Source organism: Solanum verrucosum, unplaced genomic scaffold, assembly GCF_900185275.1.
Source record: "Solanum verrucosum unplaced genomic scaffold, falcon-dt-bn FXZP01000147.1, whole genome shotgun sequence".
NCBI classification, from domain to species: domain Eukaryota; kingdom Viridiplantae; phylum Streptophyta; class Magnoliopsida; order Solanales; family Solanaceae; genus Solanum; species Solanum verrucosum.
Window position 1 is genome coordinate 4,072,343 of NW_026020343.1, and position 17,711 is coordinate 4,090,053.

Here is a 17,711-nt window from a genome sequence, read left to right on the forward strand (position 1 = left end):
ACATCTATAATCATATTTATTAAAAACAAAATATATACTTAGATTTGGTAAGAAATATTATCTTCATCGACATCTCTTTGCATATCTAGGGTTTTTTGTGATCTCAATTCTCTTCTCTGCGTTTTCGCCCCCTCAGCAAGAAATCATGCCTCGCCGAAGCTCTGGTAATAAGCATATTCGATCAACTATTCATCTTTCTGTTTAGATCTATTTTGCTTATTGGGTTTTTTTTCCATTGATTTTTGGTTACTTATGGAAATTGATTGATACGGATATGGATCTTTCTTTACAATGAAATCGAACGATTAATCTTCTTTCCGTTTTTCTTTTCATTTGGTTGACTTCGTATTCGATTCAACTGATTTGAATCATCATTTTTTTTTTTGAAATAGAACTGATTTGAATCATCATTAAGTTACCGTTTTGCTTTCTATTTGAGTTTACTCACAGTTTAATCATATCATACTGACTTCTTATCTTCCTTGCTTGACCATATTAAAAGTAATTGCTTTAACCAAATTCCAATTGTCTTTTAGCCTTTGAACATGAATGTTTTCTTCTCTTATAACTTTTCTATTATTTTGAAATTAGTGCCTAAGATTTGAACTAGTTGAGTTTTGAACCCGTCAACCACTAAGCTAACCTTATTCAAGAGGTTTAAAATCAATATATACACATAAAAATTCTTTAAAATACCTTATATATACAATGTAAGCTTTTGCCGAGGGGTTCATGTTTACCTCTAGGTCCAGGGGTGCTTGCAAGTATGCTTACGTAATGAAGAAAACTGTACAAGGTTTAAATATTGATACAGTATTTGGTGCCTCAATCAGTGGTTATTACTTAAAGTTATTTTTCATGGGCTTAATTATGTGACAATTAAATAATCTCAATTGAGCTCATGTTAGGTGGAACTAGGAATTCCTTTCTGCTTAGGTTGATTGTATTTCTGGCTTTGTAGTTTGAGATGAAAATAAGGTTTTGTTGTATTGAGAAGCTAATTGCAGAATTGGTTCTTCTCATTAGCATTTTCACCGAAGAGCCAGTGTTTAATTCTGGTTATGTAGACAATATTTATTTTTAGTTGTGTCCTCTAGATTTGTGTGTCCAGCATTAGACCAGGAAGTTTGACATGAGATTCAACAATTCCTAAAAGGAGCGGGATTTAGCGTGAATTTCTTAATGAAGGCAAGATAGATCGCCTGCAGAACTGCTTAAAACCTCAATTATAGGAATTTGTTTTAATGCAGTGTTCTTCATGTTCAATGTATAGGATTGAGGTAGTAATTTTTTTCCAGTTGTATTTAGAATATGGTTTCCTTCCAATTCTGTAATATTATTGTTTTGTTAGTTGGTTGCTCTAGTTCATTTTGATTCTCCATTAATGTTGACACTTTAGCCGCTGTGCTAAGGTCCACTGTTGTAATTTATTAGAGCAGTTTCATTCTTTGCTAAAAGGAAAAAGGGGGATTTTTCGTCCCTCTTTTGTTCTGGTTGATGATTTTTAATTTCCTTGATTTGTTGTTTAGGAAGATCTGCTCCTCGTCCTGCCCCTCGCGCTGCCCCTCGTCCTGCTCCAGCCCCAGGTTAGTTTTTTTTGGTAGTCAGGCTTTTATCTCTTGGCAACTTGTGTCATTTGGTTGATGTGATTTAATCTTCCTTCCTTTGCTCGTGCATTTTCATATTCTATCTTGATTTTTGGCAGCACATCATGCTCCTCCACCAGCTCCCATGCAAAGTAGTGGTGGTGGATCCATGCTTGGTGGTATTGGTTCTACCATAGCTCAAGGTATGAGTATATTCTGCAGTGTGTAAACTTTAACGAGTTCTTCAATTATATTTTGTTGCAAATTTGCTTAAAGATGTGATTATTATGTTTTACAGGTATGGCCTTTGGTACTGGAAGTGCTGTGGCACATAGGGCTGTAGATGCTGTCATGGGTCCACGCACTATTCAACATGAAACTGTTGTTGCTGAGGCAGCAGCAGCAGCTCCGGCTGGTTCTGATGCTTGTGGTGTGCACACTAAAGCATTCCAAGATGTAAGTGTTAATTTCACTCCTTTTAACTACTATAATATGCAAATCGGAGGTTATTCTTTCAGCCTTCCAAGTCTGTATGATCCGTCTTGTTTACACAAGAAGATTCTGATGATACCATTATTTGTGGTTCAACTTGCAGTGCATTAATAGCTCTGGAAGTGACATTGGCAAGTGCCAGTTCTACATGGACATGTTGTCTGAGTGCAGGAGGAACTCAATGATGAATGCTTAAGCTTAAGCTTATTGGTTGGGAGTTAATAACTTTGAACTCATTCTTTAATCTGATTGTTAAAAAAGATTGAATTATGATCAAGAACTAGCTGGCACTGATTTGGCAAGTGAATTTGGTTCTTGATATACCTTGCCTCCAATAATTATTGGCTGAAGCCTAAAGTATTGGACTTTTATGGACCTGTCCATGATAACTGTATTTCAGTTTGCTTTTATGCTATGATTTGCTACATTTGGCTTCATTGATTACTATACCCATTGTTTAAGATAATATAACTCCAAGGTCTTGTGTGAGTATAATTTATATGACTAACAAGCTAACATCTTCGAAAGTGTCAAGTATTGAATTTTGACTTTGCCTGTACCCGTGGAATATACCGCATTCATGTTATTGTCCTTTTCTTATTCTGGGTCTCTGATCCATGAAAGATTTTTATTTAGTGCAGCCAAGTATAACTCCCTTATGGCTGGGGGATTAGTTTTTAACATCTAACCAAGTATTATGACTAGCTATGCGCTTTCCTTGAGGTTTTAGTTCCAAATTAGTTGTCAGCCTATATTTGTATCTGAAAATTCTCACTCGGGAAAACAAATCTAATAGTGATATTATGCCGCTTTGATTTACGATCCATGGCCATTCAGCAACGAACTCAATATATTTCCAAAAGCTAAACCTATCTTTCCATATATACTTGTGACTAGGCGATGACATTTTTTTGGTTAACTGCATCTAAAGCTGTCAATATGAGCTAGCCCACTCCATCCGGGCTAATTCGTATAGACTTTGCAATTTGACGTGCCAAGTTGGGCTAACCCATTTTTTATGTGGGCCAAAAAATGGTCGGTCCACAAGTGTGTGGGCGGGCTTTGCTAGGTCAGTCATCTTGTCTTAAAATTATATTTTTTATAATTTTTTAAATTAAATTATAATTTAAAAATATTATGATAAATATCGACAAGACAATATTACATGAGATTAGTGTTACTACTTGTTAATCAAATACACAAATAAAATTATCTATATAATATTTATTAAGTTTGATTCAAGTAAAAACATAAATAGGTAAATAGAAATATTAACATAATTGTTTTCCAATGATCATAATAAAACACAAAAACTATGATAATATTCCATAGGCTATGGCCTATTAAGTTATTCCCTAGAAATTTTAGGAATTTTTTATTTTATGTAGTACATATTTTATAAACATAATTTGTATTTAAATTGTAATATTTCAAATTTAAACAGATTTTGAGTGTAGACTCCTGTTATTTTTAATACTCTATTTTAATTAATTTTTATTTGGCCCACGGGCCGACTCTATCTATATTTCTCAAGCCCACAAATCGACAGACTTATTCAGGTCGAGCTAAAAAGTCCTTTTTCTTAAATGGACTCCAAAAATCATAGCCCTGCCCTATCAAATCACGGATTAGACCAGACCGGCCCAACGGGCCTAGCCCATGTTGACGGCTCTAAGTCTGCATCATTGACAATGAGAATCCTAGAGTAAAATTTAGGAGATTTTACACGAGGAATTGACACAAAGGCACAACTGCTACATAGAATTAGCAATTTATAGCCCAATTTTATTTAGCAATTACTAGTCCAAAAAAAATAATAGCATATATTATCCCAAAAGTAAATTAACTGTATTTTTATAGATTTACTTTTTTACCATCTCACAACCAATTGGCAATAAATAGAAGACGTGGGATTGTTTTGTGATTTTAATTCCTATAACTAAGGAAGTTAGCATTTCAGTTTCCTTAAATTTCTAAACCCAACTCCATTATTAGTATATCTTTTTTTTAAAAAAAAAAACAACGTAGAGCAAATAAGAGCATCAAGATATAAATGACATCTTTGATTGTTTTGATTCATTATAATGGAGAATGGGATAGTAATAATAATTTTGTAGATTGTTCCATAGAAGCGGTGGTTATCAATACGGATATTGATTTCAAATCCTTTATATGTTGATACTTCTATTAATTCTTTTGAATTTCATTATAAAATCGACGTTCAATATCGATGTTGAAACGAAACAATATAGAATTTCGAGTATACACACAATTGAAGAAAGAATAGGAAACTTTCAAATACTATCCATCATGTATAACTTGAAAAGTTATTGGCATACTGTAGACAATAAAATTCGCGTCGAGAAAACAATAATCAAGAACGGAAAATTATGCAACAATCGTTTTATTGATTTAGGTGCGAGTGTTACAATCTCTATTGTTCCTCTGAATTCGCCTTTTCAAATATAATTCAAGGGCTCTTGAGCTTGATCTTGAACTTGAGATTTATCTCGATCTTGATCTCTATCTTGATCTTGATCTTGGACTTGAACTTTATCTTGATCTTGACTTCTAGTTGAATCCAAGGGCTTCGAGCTTGATCTTGAATCCGGCGGTCTTGATCTTGATCGTTCTTGATCTTTGTCGTTCTTGATCTTGATCGTTCTTGAGACTTGAACGTTCTTGAATCTTGAATGCTTGAATTCTTGAACTTGTAGAGAAATCTGCAGCTTTTGATCCACAAGCTTTCTCTAGCTTCTTGTTAAAATTCTTGGTCTTTTTTTCTGATTTATGAAGACCCCTATTTATAGTTTTAAAATAGAGGATTTGTGATTAGAAGAGGACTCCTTTCGGCCAATTAGATTTAAGTGACATGGCATATGGGCTTTATGGAGCAGGCCTTAATTAAATTCATATTTATTGAATTTAAATAATTAACTCAATTATATTAATCCATAATATTTATTTGGACTAATATATTAATGAATTTAATATAATTCCAATCATTTTATAAATTTATATTTAATAAATTTTTAAATGATTACACATACATTATACACTTTCAAGTGCTAAATTTGAAGATGGAATTGTCAATACCAATTTGATTGCTATTGGTGTCAACAACACAAACACTTTATATTTTATTGGTTACAATCATATGATTGTCCGAGAGACTGAATTTTAATGAATGCAATATTATTGCTTGTGTTACTAAAACTATACTAACAGAATGTCAAGTTTACAAGAAATTTCTCTCTCTAATATCTATGATAAAAATAATTATGCTATTCGAATGATGTTTCAATTTAAGGTGAAAAGTTTAAATACGTCAAGGTATTATCAATTAAAAAAACAATTATGTATACATTATGCATTCTCTAAAATAAATGATGTATATACTTATTTAACGAGTTTATTAGGCTAATGTATTCAATCAGTTCAGTATGAATTCATAATGTTTCACTCAAAGAATATTTATGAATACATTATAAATTTATGTATACATTGTTAATATTGTGTATACATAAAAATATTGTGTATTCATTCAATTAGTTTATGTATACAATTAAACGTATGGTTTCTACTGCAATGTATACACATTTGTGTAGACATTAAATATGACTAATTCGTGTATTGATTCAATTAGTAGTTGTGTACATTAAATTGAATGACTTTATACCAATGTATACACAATCATGTATACAATTATTATGTGTTAAATATTACTAATTCAAACCAAATGGCATTACTAATAAAAAATACTTTCTCTCGTAAAAAATGTATAGAATTGCAGTAAATAAAATTCTATAAACAGATTCTACATTCAAGTTACACACTGTTTTGTACTTATACCACCCAAAAAAAAAATGAAATTAAGATTTATTTTTTCAAAAGACTCATGAGATTCCTTTTACCCATGAAAATAAATATAAAAAATAAACACATTATAATCTCAATTTTTGCCCAATTAAATTGAAATCTTCAATTCCACAATATAAAATTCATATAGTTTTGGCAATGACAGATTAAATATATATATATATATATGATAGAGCAAATATAGTCAAGAACAATGAAAAGAAACGATTTAGTATATGAACATAAATACGGAAGAGAAAATTTAAGCAAATACAGATTATATGCATGTATGAAGAATTTGTAAGAAGATAAAAAAAAAAAGGTAAAGAGAAATGTTGAAAGAATCATTATTAACAAAGAATTGTTTAAAATAAGAAATGAGAAGAAGAAAGAATAAAATTTTAACTTTCAATAAATAAAGGATCGGTGAAAGAAAAAACATGTCTTGAGAAAAATTTGGAGAAAATTAGGGAATAAAATAACTTTTTAGAAAAAAAAACCCCACTTTCAAGTAAAAGAAAATATGGCTAATAAATGCCAAATAGATTTTCAAAAATCTTTGTTTTGCTAAAAGATTATAAATGGGCTATTTATTGCCAATTTTAACTATAACATGTCATGCTATGCCAATTTTTCGTTTTACACTTAGACATTCGGCCCAAGTTTGTTAACAAAACCAAACATGGTTGGGCGACAATTAGTAAAGGACTGTAATATATATATATACACATGTTTATACATTACATTTGTGATTGCTCTACTTATGTACGTTGTTTACGTAATGCTATTTACATATTTTTACAGAAGCTGATTTTTTCAGCATATGTTTCTAGGAAATTAAATGTGAGAATAAAAATGGAAGATTATTTTTAGTAATGTGGCAGTAAGCAACTCAATAATAGAGAATATATTTATACATAACAAAAAAAGGAAGAGGCCATACTATCTAACATACTATCCTTGAAATTCACCTTTAGAAGAGAAGGTCAAAAAAGACCAAGCTTGAAGGAGAGAAGTTGAAAAAATACGATTGGTAAAAGCTTATATGATGAAAGCCAATTTATACAAGATGAAGGTATAATTGTTGTTGTCCAAGTTGGCTTCATTTTCCTCCGAAGCATTTGACGAATTCATGATGATTGTTTTGAATTTAGGGGCGGAAGGCATGTTGCTCATGTCGACGACTTTGCGTTTAGTTGCTTCGATAGTGATCATTGGTGTTGTACTTGATCGAGTTGCATTTTGTTTTTCCTCATAATTTTGCAATTGATGTGTCTCGACTTCACCAAAATAGTTTTTTTCATTTGAATTTTTAAGTCGTTTCTAGGCGTTTTCATAGTTGTTCAAGAAACCGTGATTGTTTATGCACCACACGAGTTGGTCCTCACAAATTTCATAGATTTCTTGTATTGAGAGGACAAAAGTTGTGGCCGATCAGTGACATCAAATTTTATACCTTCTCATAAAATATAATGAAAAAAAAATAACGTAATTTATATCTTGGATAAGTAGCATAGATTGACCACATAGATTGACCTTGAGAAAATACTTTATAATCTAAAAGCATGATTAGTTCTCATTTGTTATATTACTGTGAATTGACGATCTATGTAGAATGTTAAATTTGAGGGATGATATTAATTCATTCGTTGTCATATTTTTAAGATATATGCTCGTTTTTCTTACTAATTGTTGCATTTGAATATCATATATGTAATATAACAAGCATAAAATGGAAGATAAATGAAAGAGTTTGATAATTGTTCAAAATTGGAAAATAAATAAATATTGATTTTTAAAGTAAATTTGGGGGTGAAAATCACCTGAGCTTCAGCATTGAATTCGTTCAATTAAGAAGCCATCAGCCATTCAGATAGTGACACGTAGCGACCTTAATAAAGCATACATACATACATACATATCTATATGGGGGAAAAAATATATCTGTGCATTTCTAGGGTTTATTGTGATCCCAAATTCTCTCTGTCTCTAGTCTAGGGTTTCGCCGCCTCTACTAAGAAATCATGGCTCGCCGAAGCTCTGGTAATAAGCATATTCCATCAACACTTGTGTTTTCATCATTTCAATGTAAATCTATCTACTTTTCACGTTGCTCATCGTTTTCGTTTTCTATCGTCAATTTTCCTGAAAATTGAAATGGAACATCGAATATCATACTTCCTTTCAGTTTATTTCTTTTGGATGAATTCATATTTGAACGCAATTGATATATCGTAAGGTTTTGATTTTTTCTTTTAATTCGAGTTCTGGATTGCTATTCCTTAATCTCTATGTCCTAAAATGAATTTTAGTATTACTATTTAGGAAGTCAAAAATTATTTTCTCTGATTTAGATATTTTCAGGCATGTGAGAAATTTCATTGCTACTATAGTAGTTGTAATTTCTAAATGTGTAGCTTTGCTTTTTGATTAAACAGATTAGATACTTTGTATCCCTTATTCTTTTTTGTGATTGATTAAATTCTTTATTCTCTTAATACTTGCGCTACTATGCTTATCTAATGAAGAAACTGTAGATACAATAGTTGGTGCCGTAGTTGGAGCTTGTTTCCCAATTATTTATCTCATGTGTTAGTTAAATCATCTCAATTGAGCTCAAGTTAGATGGATATCAGGTTGATTGTATTTCTGGCTCCTGGGTGTTAAGAAGAAGACAAGCTTTAGTTACATTGAAACCTAATTGCTGTATTGATTTTTTTGCACTGTATTCACCGAAGAACCACTGTTTGTTTGTGGTTCTGAGATATTAGTTTTATTTTTAATTGTGTCTTTCGATTTTTGTATTGGGCATGAGGCTAGAACTTTTGACATGAGATCTTCCTCAAAAATAAAAATGGGGCCTAGAAAATTTGAAATGAGATTTGACCATTGCCAAAAGGGACATGATACAGACTGAATTTCTTACAATAGATTATGCAGAATTGCTTAAAAACTCAATTGTATGTATTTTCGTTAAGTGCATCATTCTTCCTGATCATTGTATAGGATTGAGGTAGTAATATGTTTTCTTGCTGTCTTTATAATATGGTTGCCGACACCCAATTATGTACTGTTATTGTTGTTTTGGTTGGGCAGTTGGTTGCCCTAGTTCATCTTAATTCTCAATCAATGTTTGCATCTGTCACTTTACGTTTTGCACTGAATCTTCTGTTGTAATTTATTAGTTCCATTGGGTGCTAATGGAAAAAGAAGGGGTAACTTTTTGCCCCCTTTTTGTTCTGGTTGATGATTTTTTATTTTCCTTGTTTTGTTATCTAGGAAGATCTGCTCGTCCTGCCCCCCGTGCTGCCCCTCGTCCTGCTCCAGGTTGGTTTTTTTGGTAGTCAGACTTTTATCTCCTGGCAAATTATTTATGTCATTGGTTTGTAGTACAGTTTCCTTCCTTTGCCTGTGCGTTTTCATATTCTCTCTCTTTCTCTTTTATGCAGTAAACCATGCTCCTCCACCAGCTCCCATGCAAAGTAGTGGTGGTGGATCCATGCTTGGTGGTATTGGTTCTACCATAGCTCAAGGTATGAGGATATCCTGCTGTCCTGCAGTATGTAGAGAACTTAAATCATAGTTCTTCAATTATATTTTGTTTGCAAGACTCTCAGCAAGAGCAAAACAGCTTTTAATGACCTTTCTCTTTTCTTCATAAAAATATATTTTCTTTACAAAGCTGTCCTCCAGTATGTTGAGAACTTAATAACAGTTCTTCAAGTATATTTTGTTCGCGAAGTTGCTTACAGATGTCTAGTCTGTTTCTGATTTTTATGTTTTACAGGTATGGCCTTTGGCACCGGAAGTGCTGTGGCACACAGGGCTGTAGATGCTGTCATGGGTCCACGCACCATTCAACATGAAACTGTTGCTTCTCAGGCACCTGCTACAGCTGCTCCAATGACTAGCGGTGCTGGTTCAGATGCTTGCAGTATGCACACTAAGGCATTCCATGATGTAAGTGTTAATTTCACACCATTAAACTACTATAATTTGCAAATTGGAGGTTGTTCTTTGGTCTTTATGTCAGTATGACCTGTCTTGTCTTCACAAGAAGATTCTGATGAAGCCATTGTTTGTGGTTCAACTTGCAGTGCATTAATAGCTCCGGAAGTGACATTGGCAAGTGTCAGTTCTACATGGACATGTTGTCCGAGTGCAAGAGGAACTCAATGATGAATGCCTAAGCTTTTGTTGGTTGGGTGTTACTTTTATAATGTTAAACTCATTCTTAATGGTATTGTTGGAATTATGATCTAGGTGCATTGATTTGGCAAAGTGAATTTGGTTTTTGATATACCGTGCCTCCAATAATTATAGGTTGAAGCCTGTGAAGTATTGGACTTTTATAGACCTGTCCATGCTACTATATTTCAGTTTGCTTTTTATGCTATGATGTGCTGCCTTTGATTACTATCCAATTGTTAGAGATACGAGAACTCCAAGTTCTTCTGGCAGACATCTTTAAAAATGCCATGAAACTAGAGTATCGATTCTAGACTTCGCCTGTCTTTGTGGACAAGGGCTGCTGAGTTCCAAATTACTGCTATTGTCCTTGAGTATTCTTATTCTGCCACTCATTTCCATGAAAGTTTTTTGTTCAAGTGCAACTAAGTATAACTCTCTTTTGCTGGTGGAATTTTATTCCAAGTACAACTTTTTGTATTGGAAATTCAACGACTCAGATGAAAAGAACCTCTCAGAATAAGGATCATGTTCAGTACCCTGTTGTAAGTGCATGTCTATTATTTGCTGGCATGGGTTCTAAAACAACAGTATTCAGCTTCCTCTATTCCTATTTCGAGAGGTTTTGTTGCATATGATTTAGCGGGTTGTTCTTAAAAGGTTTGTTAATATTCAGTCATGTGAGTGCTAAATTAGATAATTAGATGTTTGTAACAAAGATTTGGATCCCTTTTTCTATATGATGCAATATGCATCGTGTTATGTTTTAACTTGTAGCTATCCGCTGTTGTATTATTAATAACTAGTATACGTGCCCACGCGTTGCGCGGATAATTTAAAATGTAATATTTTATAATTAAAAATAATTAATAAAATGTACAATGTACTTAATAATATATTTAATGTATTATAATAATAATATATAATAATACAAATCATTACCTTGTGTATGTATTTGAGCAATATTAAATTAATATTATCAGTACACAATTTAATTTATTATATATATATAGAGAGAGTTTATTCTTTTATGTTGTTTGAATAAAAATAAATTATGTTAATAATTTATTAATTCTAACCTTCCATATGAACTATTTGATATCATAAGACTAAATAACATGTTGAAACATTTTATATATGTTTTATTCAAAATTAAAAGATTCAAAATATTATTTATTGTATTAGTTTGTGTAAAATATAATAGAAAATTGATATAAAGGTAAAAATAATCTTAGTTCGTACAACCGCTATATTAGATCTAATCAATGTATGTAGAGGATATATTAAATTTTAATTTGAATATATCATAAAACATATAGATATAAAGGAGAGGTTGTTTATTTGAATTTTATCCAATAAAAGCATATTATGTGTAATTATAGTTATCTTTGAATTCAAATTTAAAAAGTTAAAAATTGAAAATTAAAAACTTATCATATATTTTAAAATCACAATTTTCAACTTAATTTAATGTTGTTATATAATATTGTGAATAGTTTTGAATTTGCTAAATGACTTATATTAGTGATATTGTTCAAGATAGAATTTAACGCTAGCTAGATATGGATAAATATTATTTATCTTAAATTCAAAAGTTTAAATTTTATTTCTCATAAATATTTTCCAATTTTGAAATTTGATTGTCCTTTAAAAGTAATATTATGAAAACATAACTTAATGCCTTCTATGTTTATGATAGTGATAGAGATTATCATTTTATAATTTTTGCTATGACAATTCCTCATTTATCTTGTGTTAAGGTTGAAAACCTGCAAAAATAAATAAATAAATAATAATAATAATAATAATAATAATAAACATAGAAGACATTAAATTATGTTTCTCATAACATTATAATTGGATTAATATTAATATTATTATTATTATTATTATTAGTTCTATTTTTTAGATTATAGGTTATATCTTATTAAAAATATATTTATTTTAAAAAGCAAATAAAAATATCTGAAATAAAACTTAAAATATTAAATAATATTTAAATGATAAATTTTAAAAGAAACTTCCATACTTGGGTTTTTTTTTAAATAAATAATTTTAATTTAAAAGTTTTTCAATTTGGTTAGAAGTAGGAGTGTAATGGGAAGTTTTAAAACTCCCTATTTAGTTGGGTAAATATTATTTTTTTTCAAAATAAAAATTAAAACACCTTTTTTTTTCCATAGGTGGTTTTTTTTTTTTTTAATAAATAATTTTAATTTAAAAGTTTTTCAATTTGTTTAGAAGAAGGACTGTGGGAGTGTAATGGGAAGTTTTAAAACTTCCTATTTAGTTGGATAATTATTACTATTTTTTTTCAAAATAAAGACTAAAACGACATATTTGGTTGGCTTTTTTTAAAAATAAAATAATATATTATAATTATTATAATTATTAGTGTAGATTATTATTAAAAATAAAAGGTAGAACATAGAGATTATAAGTTGTATTTTTCTTAAAAATATTTATTTTAAAATGTTAATAAAATAAATTGATATAAAACTTCAAAATTAAATATATTATTTAAATGATGAATTTTAAATGAAACATCCATGCGTGGGTTTATAATATGAGGAATTAGATGTCATTTTTAAATGATAAAATTAAATTAATTTTTAAATGTAATTAGATTTAATAATTTAAATTAAGTTATTTCAAAGGATAATACTTGATAGTTCCACAAAATTAGATAATGCTTGATAGTTCCACAAAATTAGGCTCAAAAACTAAATTTCAGATGCATAACTTCCGCGTGTTTTTTTATTTTTATTTTTTATATTTTCAAAGTTTAAATTTTTTATTTTAAACTTGAAAACCACAAAAAATTAGCATTTCTATTTTGAAATTTAATTTAAATATTTCTGTTTTTTTAAAAAATAATTAGGATTCGAAATTTTCTGGTAGGATTCGAAATTTTATAATATATTATTTAGTGAAAAGATTTACACTTTTTACAAAATTGATTTAAAAAATTGTTCAGAAATAGCAAGGTAGTGGAGGTTTTAAAACTACCTATTTAAATTATAATTATCAACATAATTAATTTAAATTAAGAATAAAAATTGAAAAATTGAATTATAATTGTTTTTAAATTCAAAATTCTAACGGAATATATAAATAGAAAATAAAGAAAAAAGAAGAGCAAAAAACTACGTTTTAGTATCTAAAAAAGAGGTGCTTTCAAGGATAAAGATAAGATTAGTTACTTATGTTTTAAAATTTAAATTTTAAATTAATTATTTAGACAATTTTGATAATATTTTATATAATTAGCATAAACAAAAATTTTAAATGTTCGCTTATTTTTCTCCCTACACAACTCATCACCCACGTTTCCAAAATTATTTGTTTTAGACTTTTATTATATATAATATAATTATATAAAATAATAGATTGGAGAACAATAATTAAAAAGATGAGTAGATGTAATATTTAATATTTTTTAAATCCGAAAATTTAAGAATTTTTGTGGTGCTAATATATTTAATTTTATATTCAATATTTAATTTTATATAAATATATTTTAATTCCTAAATCATTGCACTCTTATATGGGTATATGCAATATATTTTAAAAACCTAAATTATAGCATCATTACTTGTACATGCAATTATCTACCAGATATTTTATCATAATATAATTTACATAACAATAGGCTAAATTGATTTGTTTTTTAAAATTTATTTAAATGTAAACATAAATGTGTTATTCCTAAACTTTAGCAAAACATTATTGGGGTAGTTATATATGTATTTTTTTTAAACGTGAGAATATTTTTTTTTTAAAAAATGGTACAATTATTTAATAGAGAAATTTGCACATGATCACTTCTTTACCTGATATATGAAAATGAGTAGTAAGAGATGAATTTAAATTTACCATCACAATCGAAAAGAAAAGCCAATGCCGGAATTGAGAAGATCTTCATCATTCTCAAGAATTATCGGCTAAGCACTTGATTTTGAGATTAACCATTCATTCTTGTGTTTTTTATGTGGAAACAACCATCCAAAATTCAAATGGTCAGTACTGATATAAAACTAAATCATCCCTTCGGGGATATCAGATAAAATTGATGCAGTAATCACAAATTCTTGAACTTAACAATAAAATAAAATACAAATTAAATTAATGAATAAAAATAAGAAATGAAATTTTATCTTCACATAGAAATAACACTATCTACAAATAATTCAATAAGAAATAATGATCAATTATGCTATATGAACAATTATTTGGATGATAATTACATAAAAATTCAACCTATCACCACAAAATAAAAAGCAAAAAAAAAAATCCGTGAGAAAAAAATGTCCGTGATAGAAGGGAATGGGGAATAGGGGAAGTAGGAGGAGTGGTGGTTTTCAACGCTGCTCTATCTTTTTGATTTTATAAGCATTTAAAATTTAAAATAAAACGGTCATAAATCACTATTAAAACTGCCTTATTAAAACTGTCATAAATATATTATCTTTTAATGAAGTTAAAATCAAATTTATAATTCAAACCACAAAATAGTTAAAGATTTAGTGGAGTTTTCAAAATTCAAACCACATAACTGTTATTTATTTTCAAATTAATTATCTAATTTTAATTAGTTACCTTTACACTACTGCCCTTTTTGTAACTCAAAATTTAAAAGATAACAATATTTATCTAAAGTTTAAACTGATCCAACTAATTTTATACTAAATAAGATTTTAAATTAATTTAGTTAATTTAATTATAAATTTAAGTTTAATTCTTTAAAATTGAGAAGTTGTAAAATTTTGATTTTGTCCATAATATGTATTTTTTTATTTTTAGAAAACGTGGGAAGTTAGACTTTTTTTTTTAAAAAAAAAAAAAAAACTCAAAATCGTGTTTTCAATTTTTTTCCTTTTTCGTTTGTAATTTTTCATTTTTATTTTTATTTTGGGATTTTAAATTAATTTAGTTAATTTAATTATAAATTCAGATTATTATTATAAAATAGACTATTCAGTTGGATGTTTTTTTAAAAAAAATTATACTATTATTATTATTATTATTATTATTATTATTATTGTTATTTATTAAATAGATACTTTTTATTAATCAAGTTAATTATTTTTTCAAACTCAAAATTCAAGAATAACACGTTTTTAAAAAAAAAACAAACAATTTTTATTAAGTGAAAAACTCTAACTTATCTTCTAAAATAGTAACTTATTTTCTTTATTAAAAAAACAAATTAATTATATTGAATTAATTGATAATTTAAAAGTTAAAAAGTAGAGATTAATTGTGACACTGACACGTAAGCGCTATCACCTCTCCTATATATATATTAAAAAATCTTATTTTTTTGATATTATCTTTTTTTTTTAAAAAAATAACTTTAAATTTAATTTAACTCTTTAAAATTTCCAAGTGGTAAAAGTTGGATTTTGTCCTAGTATATATTTTTTTCTTTTTGAATAACGCAGGAAGTTATACAATTAGTTTGTTAGAATTGGTGTAGTTAACATAAACAGATTTTTAAAACTGTTTTTAATTTATGTTTTATTTTTGAACTGTTTTGTTTTTTAAATTGCTTTTTATTCAATATATCTATAAATTTTGTGGTGTTGACACGTATGCGTTTTTTCCTCTCCTATTATATATATATATATTAAAAAATCTTGTTTTTTTTTATATTATCTTTTTTTTTTTAAAAATAACTTTAAATTTAATTTAACTCTTTAAAATTTCCAAGTGGTAAAAGTTGGATTTTGTCCTAGTATATTTTTTTTTTCTTTTTGAATAACGCAGGAAGTTATACAATTAGTTTGTTAGAATTGGTGTAGTTAACGTAAACAGATTTTAAAAACTGTTTTTAATTTATGTTTTATTTTTGAACTGTTTTGTTTTTTAAATTGTTTTTTATTTAATATATCTATAAATTTTATGGTGTTGACACGTATGCGTTTTTTCCTCTCCTATTATATATAGATAAAGATAATTGGGATGTTTCAACTTGCTTTTTATGCTATGATGTGTTGTGTTTGTGTTTCGAAAAGTGATTTGCATTGCTTTAGTGAATTGAAGTCATATGGATTTGGCTCATCTCCATTTCCTTACTCAGTCAAGAAAGCTTTGACAATGAAGTAATAGGATTTTGAGAACGATAATTTTATAGACCTTCCTTTTGGTTTGGTCGTCTAACATTGACCATCCTTTGTGACTTACTATTTGTAACAATTCTTTGAAACTATTTGTTGTGTTTTTATGTAAATTATATTTTGACTAATTTCTTTTTTAATATTAAACTTTTGTCAATATCCTTTTTTATAAATTCTTTTAAGAAAACGTGAAATCGTCACCTTTTTTGAATTCGTGACATAAAACGTTATCTCAATGACGAGATTCTGAATTCATTTTAGAAATTCTACAGAGATGTGTTGAAATAGTTGTATGGTGTAAAGTGAAGAAGAGCAGACAATTTGCCATTGAAAGATTTTGGCACATTAAACCGGCTTGATTAACTTGTTTTATTATGCCAGGAAAATATCTTCCCCAATTATAAACCAGTTCAAAGTTATTGTTGGTGCTAAGTTGCATTATGGGGGAAAAAAAGAGAGTCACGACTTGTATAAGTTCCTAAGGGAAAAAATAGAAAGAAAACAAACGAACAAATAAATGCAGAAAGAGTATCTATAAATTAAAGCAAAAGGGAAGAAGCTTCAAATTGTTTCATCTTGTCAGTGTCAACCATAATTAATCTCAAGATAAAATTCTAGCGTTTATGGGAATTCAACCTTTTAGTTGTTTTTAAACTGTTTTTCTAGTGTTTTTATATCATGACTTGGTTTAAAGTTAATTTGATGGGTTAAGTTCGGGTTGGTAGTTGGTTCTCCCACTAGCAGTAGCGGATTCAGGATTATCATTAAGGGATGTCAAAGTAAAAAAAATAATCATGAGGCTAGTAAGGCTAGAAAACACGACCTCAAAGAATTTTTATAACAACTTAACCATTACACTAAACTTTTAACATGTATCAAGAGATGTCAATACTTGTATGTATCTTTATTAAATCAAAATTTGACCTCTATATACAATGTAATTTTCTGATGAAGGGGTATATCACTTAACACCCCTTACCCAAGGGTGGGTACGCCCCTGCCTACTGGAGGGTTAGTGTGGATGCCATTCATGATGGTCAGAATCTTGACAACACTAACGGGTTGATTAGTAGAATTTATAAAAATAATGCTAAATATAATGTATTAGTAATGCTTGCATTAGAAATGTTTGTATTAGTTATACTTACATTAATTATACATAGATGATTACCTATGTTGTTACGTATTGTTTGGTTTAGTGTATTAAAAATAACATACTTACATAAAAATAGTTACTACAAAGATATCCTTCACAATTATGGTGAAAAAGATGTAAAAAAATTTTGAGGGGCAATGTTGTCTTTAACCATGCTAATGTGTGCATTAAACTCTTGCATTACTAATACCCCTCTGTCCCTATTTACTTGTCCACTTTTCCTTTTATAGTTGTCCCTAATTACTTGTTCATTTTGACAAATCAAGAAAAAACAAAAAAAAAATTCCTACTCCCTCCGTCCACAATTGTTTG

The 17,711-nt window shown here is 28.6% G+C and overlaps 3 protein-coding genes across 3 annotated transcripts in view; 2 read left to right on the top strand and 1 right to left on the bottom strand.

Moving 5' to 3' along the window:
- The window catches only part of LOC125837375 (probable protein phosphatase 2C 10), a 1,808,044-nt gene that overhangs the window by 1,507,744 nt on the left and 282,589 nt on the right, over positions 1-17,711 (bottom strand). The window lies entirely within an intron of this gene.
- On the top strand, positions 97-2,278 carry LOC125837388 (uncharacterized protein C6C3.02c-like). The gene is made up of 5 exons (XM_049516524.1): positions 97-164; positions 1,530-1,586; positions 1,706-1,789; positions 1,885-2,042; positions 2,182-2,278. Exons 1-5 carry the CDS (start codon positions 146-148, stop codon positions 2,272-2,274), a joined length of 411 nt encoding a protein of 136 aa, XP_049372481.1. The 5' UTR covers positions 97-145; the 3' UTR covers positions 2,275-2,278.
- On the top strand, positions 7,883-10,195 carry LOC125837387 (uncharacterized). The gene is made up of 5 exons (XM_049516523.1): positions 7,883-7,979; positions 9,216-9,263; positions 9,386-9,469; positions 9,724-9,896; positions 10,034-10,195. The coding sequence occupies exons 1-5, from the start codon at positions 7,961-7,963 to the stop codon at positions 10,124-10,126; spliced, it is 417 nt and encodes a 138-aa protein (XP_049372480.1). The 5' UTR covers positions 7,883-7,960; the 3' UTR covers positions 10,127-10,195.

Coding starts and splice junctions, on each gene's coding strand:
- LOC125837387 (XM_049516523.1), top strand. Junction 9,264..9,385: donor TGCCCCTCGTCCTGCTCCAG/GTTGGTTTTTTT, acceptor TCTTTTATGCAG/TAAACCATGCTCCTCCACCA. Junction 9,897..10,033: donor ACACTAAGGCATTCCATGAT/GTAAGTGTTAAT, acceptor TTCAACTTGCAG/TGCATTAATAGCTCCGGAAG.
- LOC125837388 (XM_049516524.1), top strand. Junction 1,587..1,705: donor TCGTCCTGCTCCAGCCCCAG/GTTAGTTTTTTT, acceptor GATTTTTGGCAG/CACATCATGCTCCTCCACCA. Junction 1,790..1,884: donor TGGTTCTACCATAGCTCAAG/GTATGAGTATAT, acceptor TATGTTTTACAG/GTATGGCCTTTGGTACTGGA.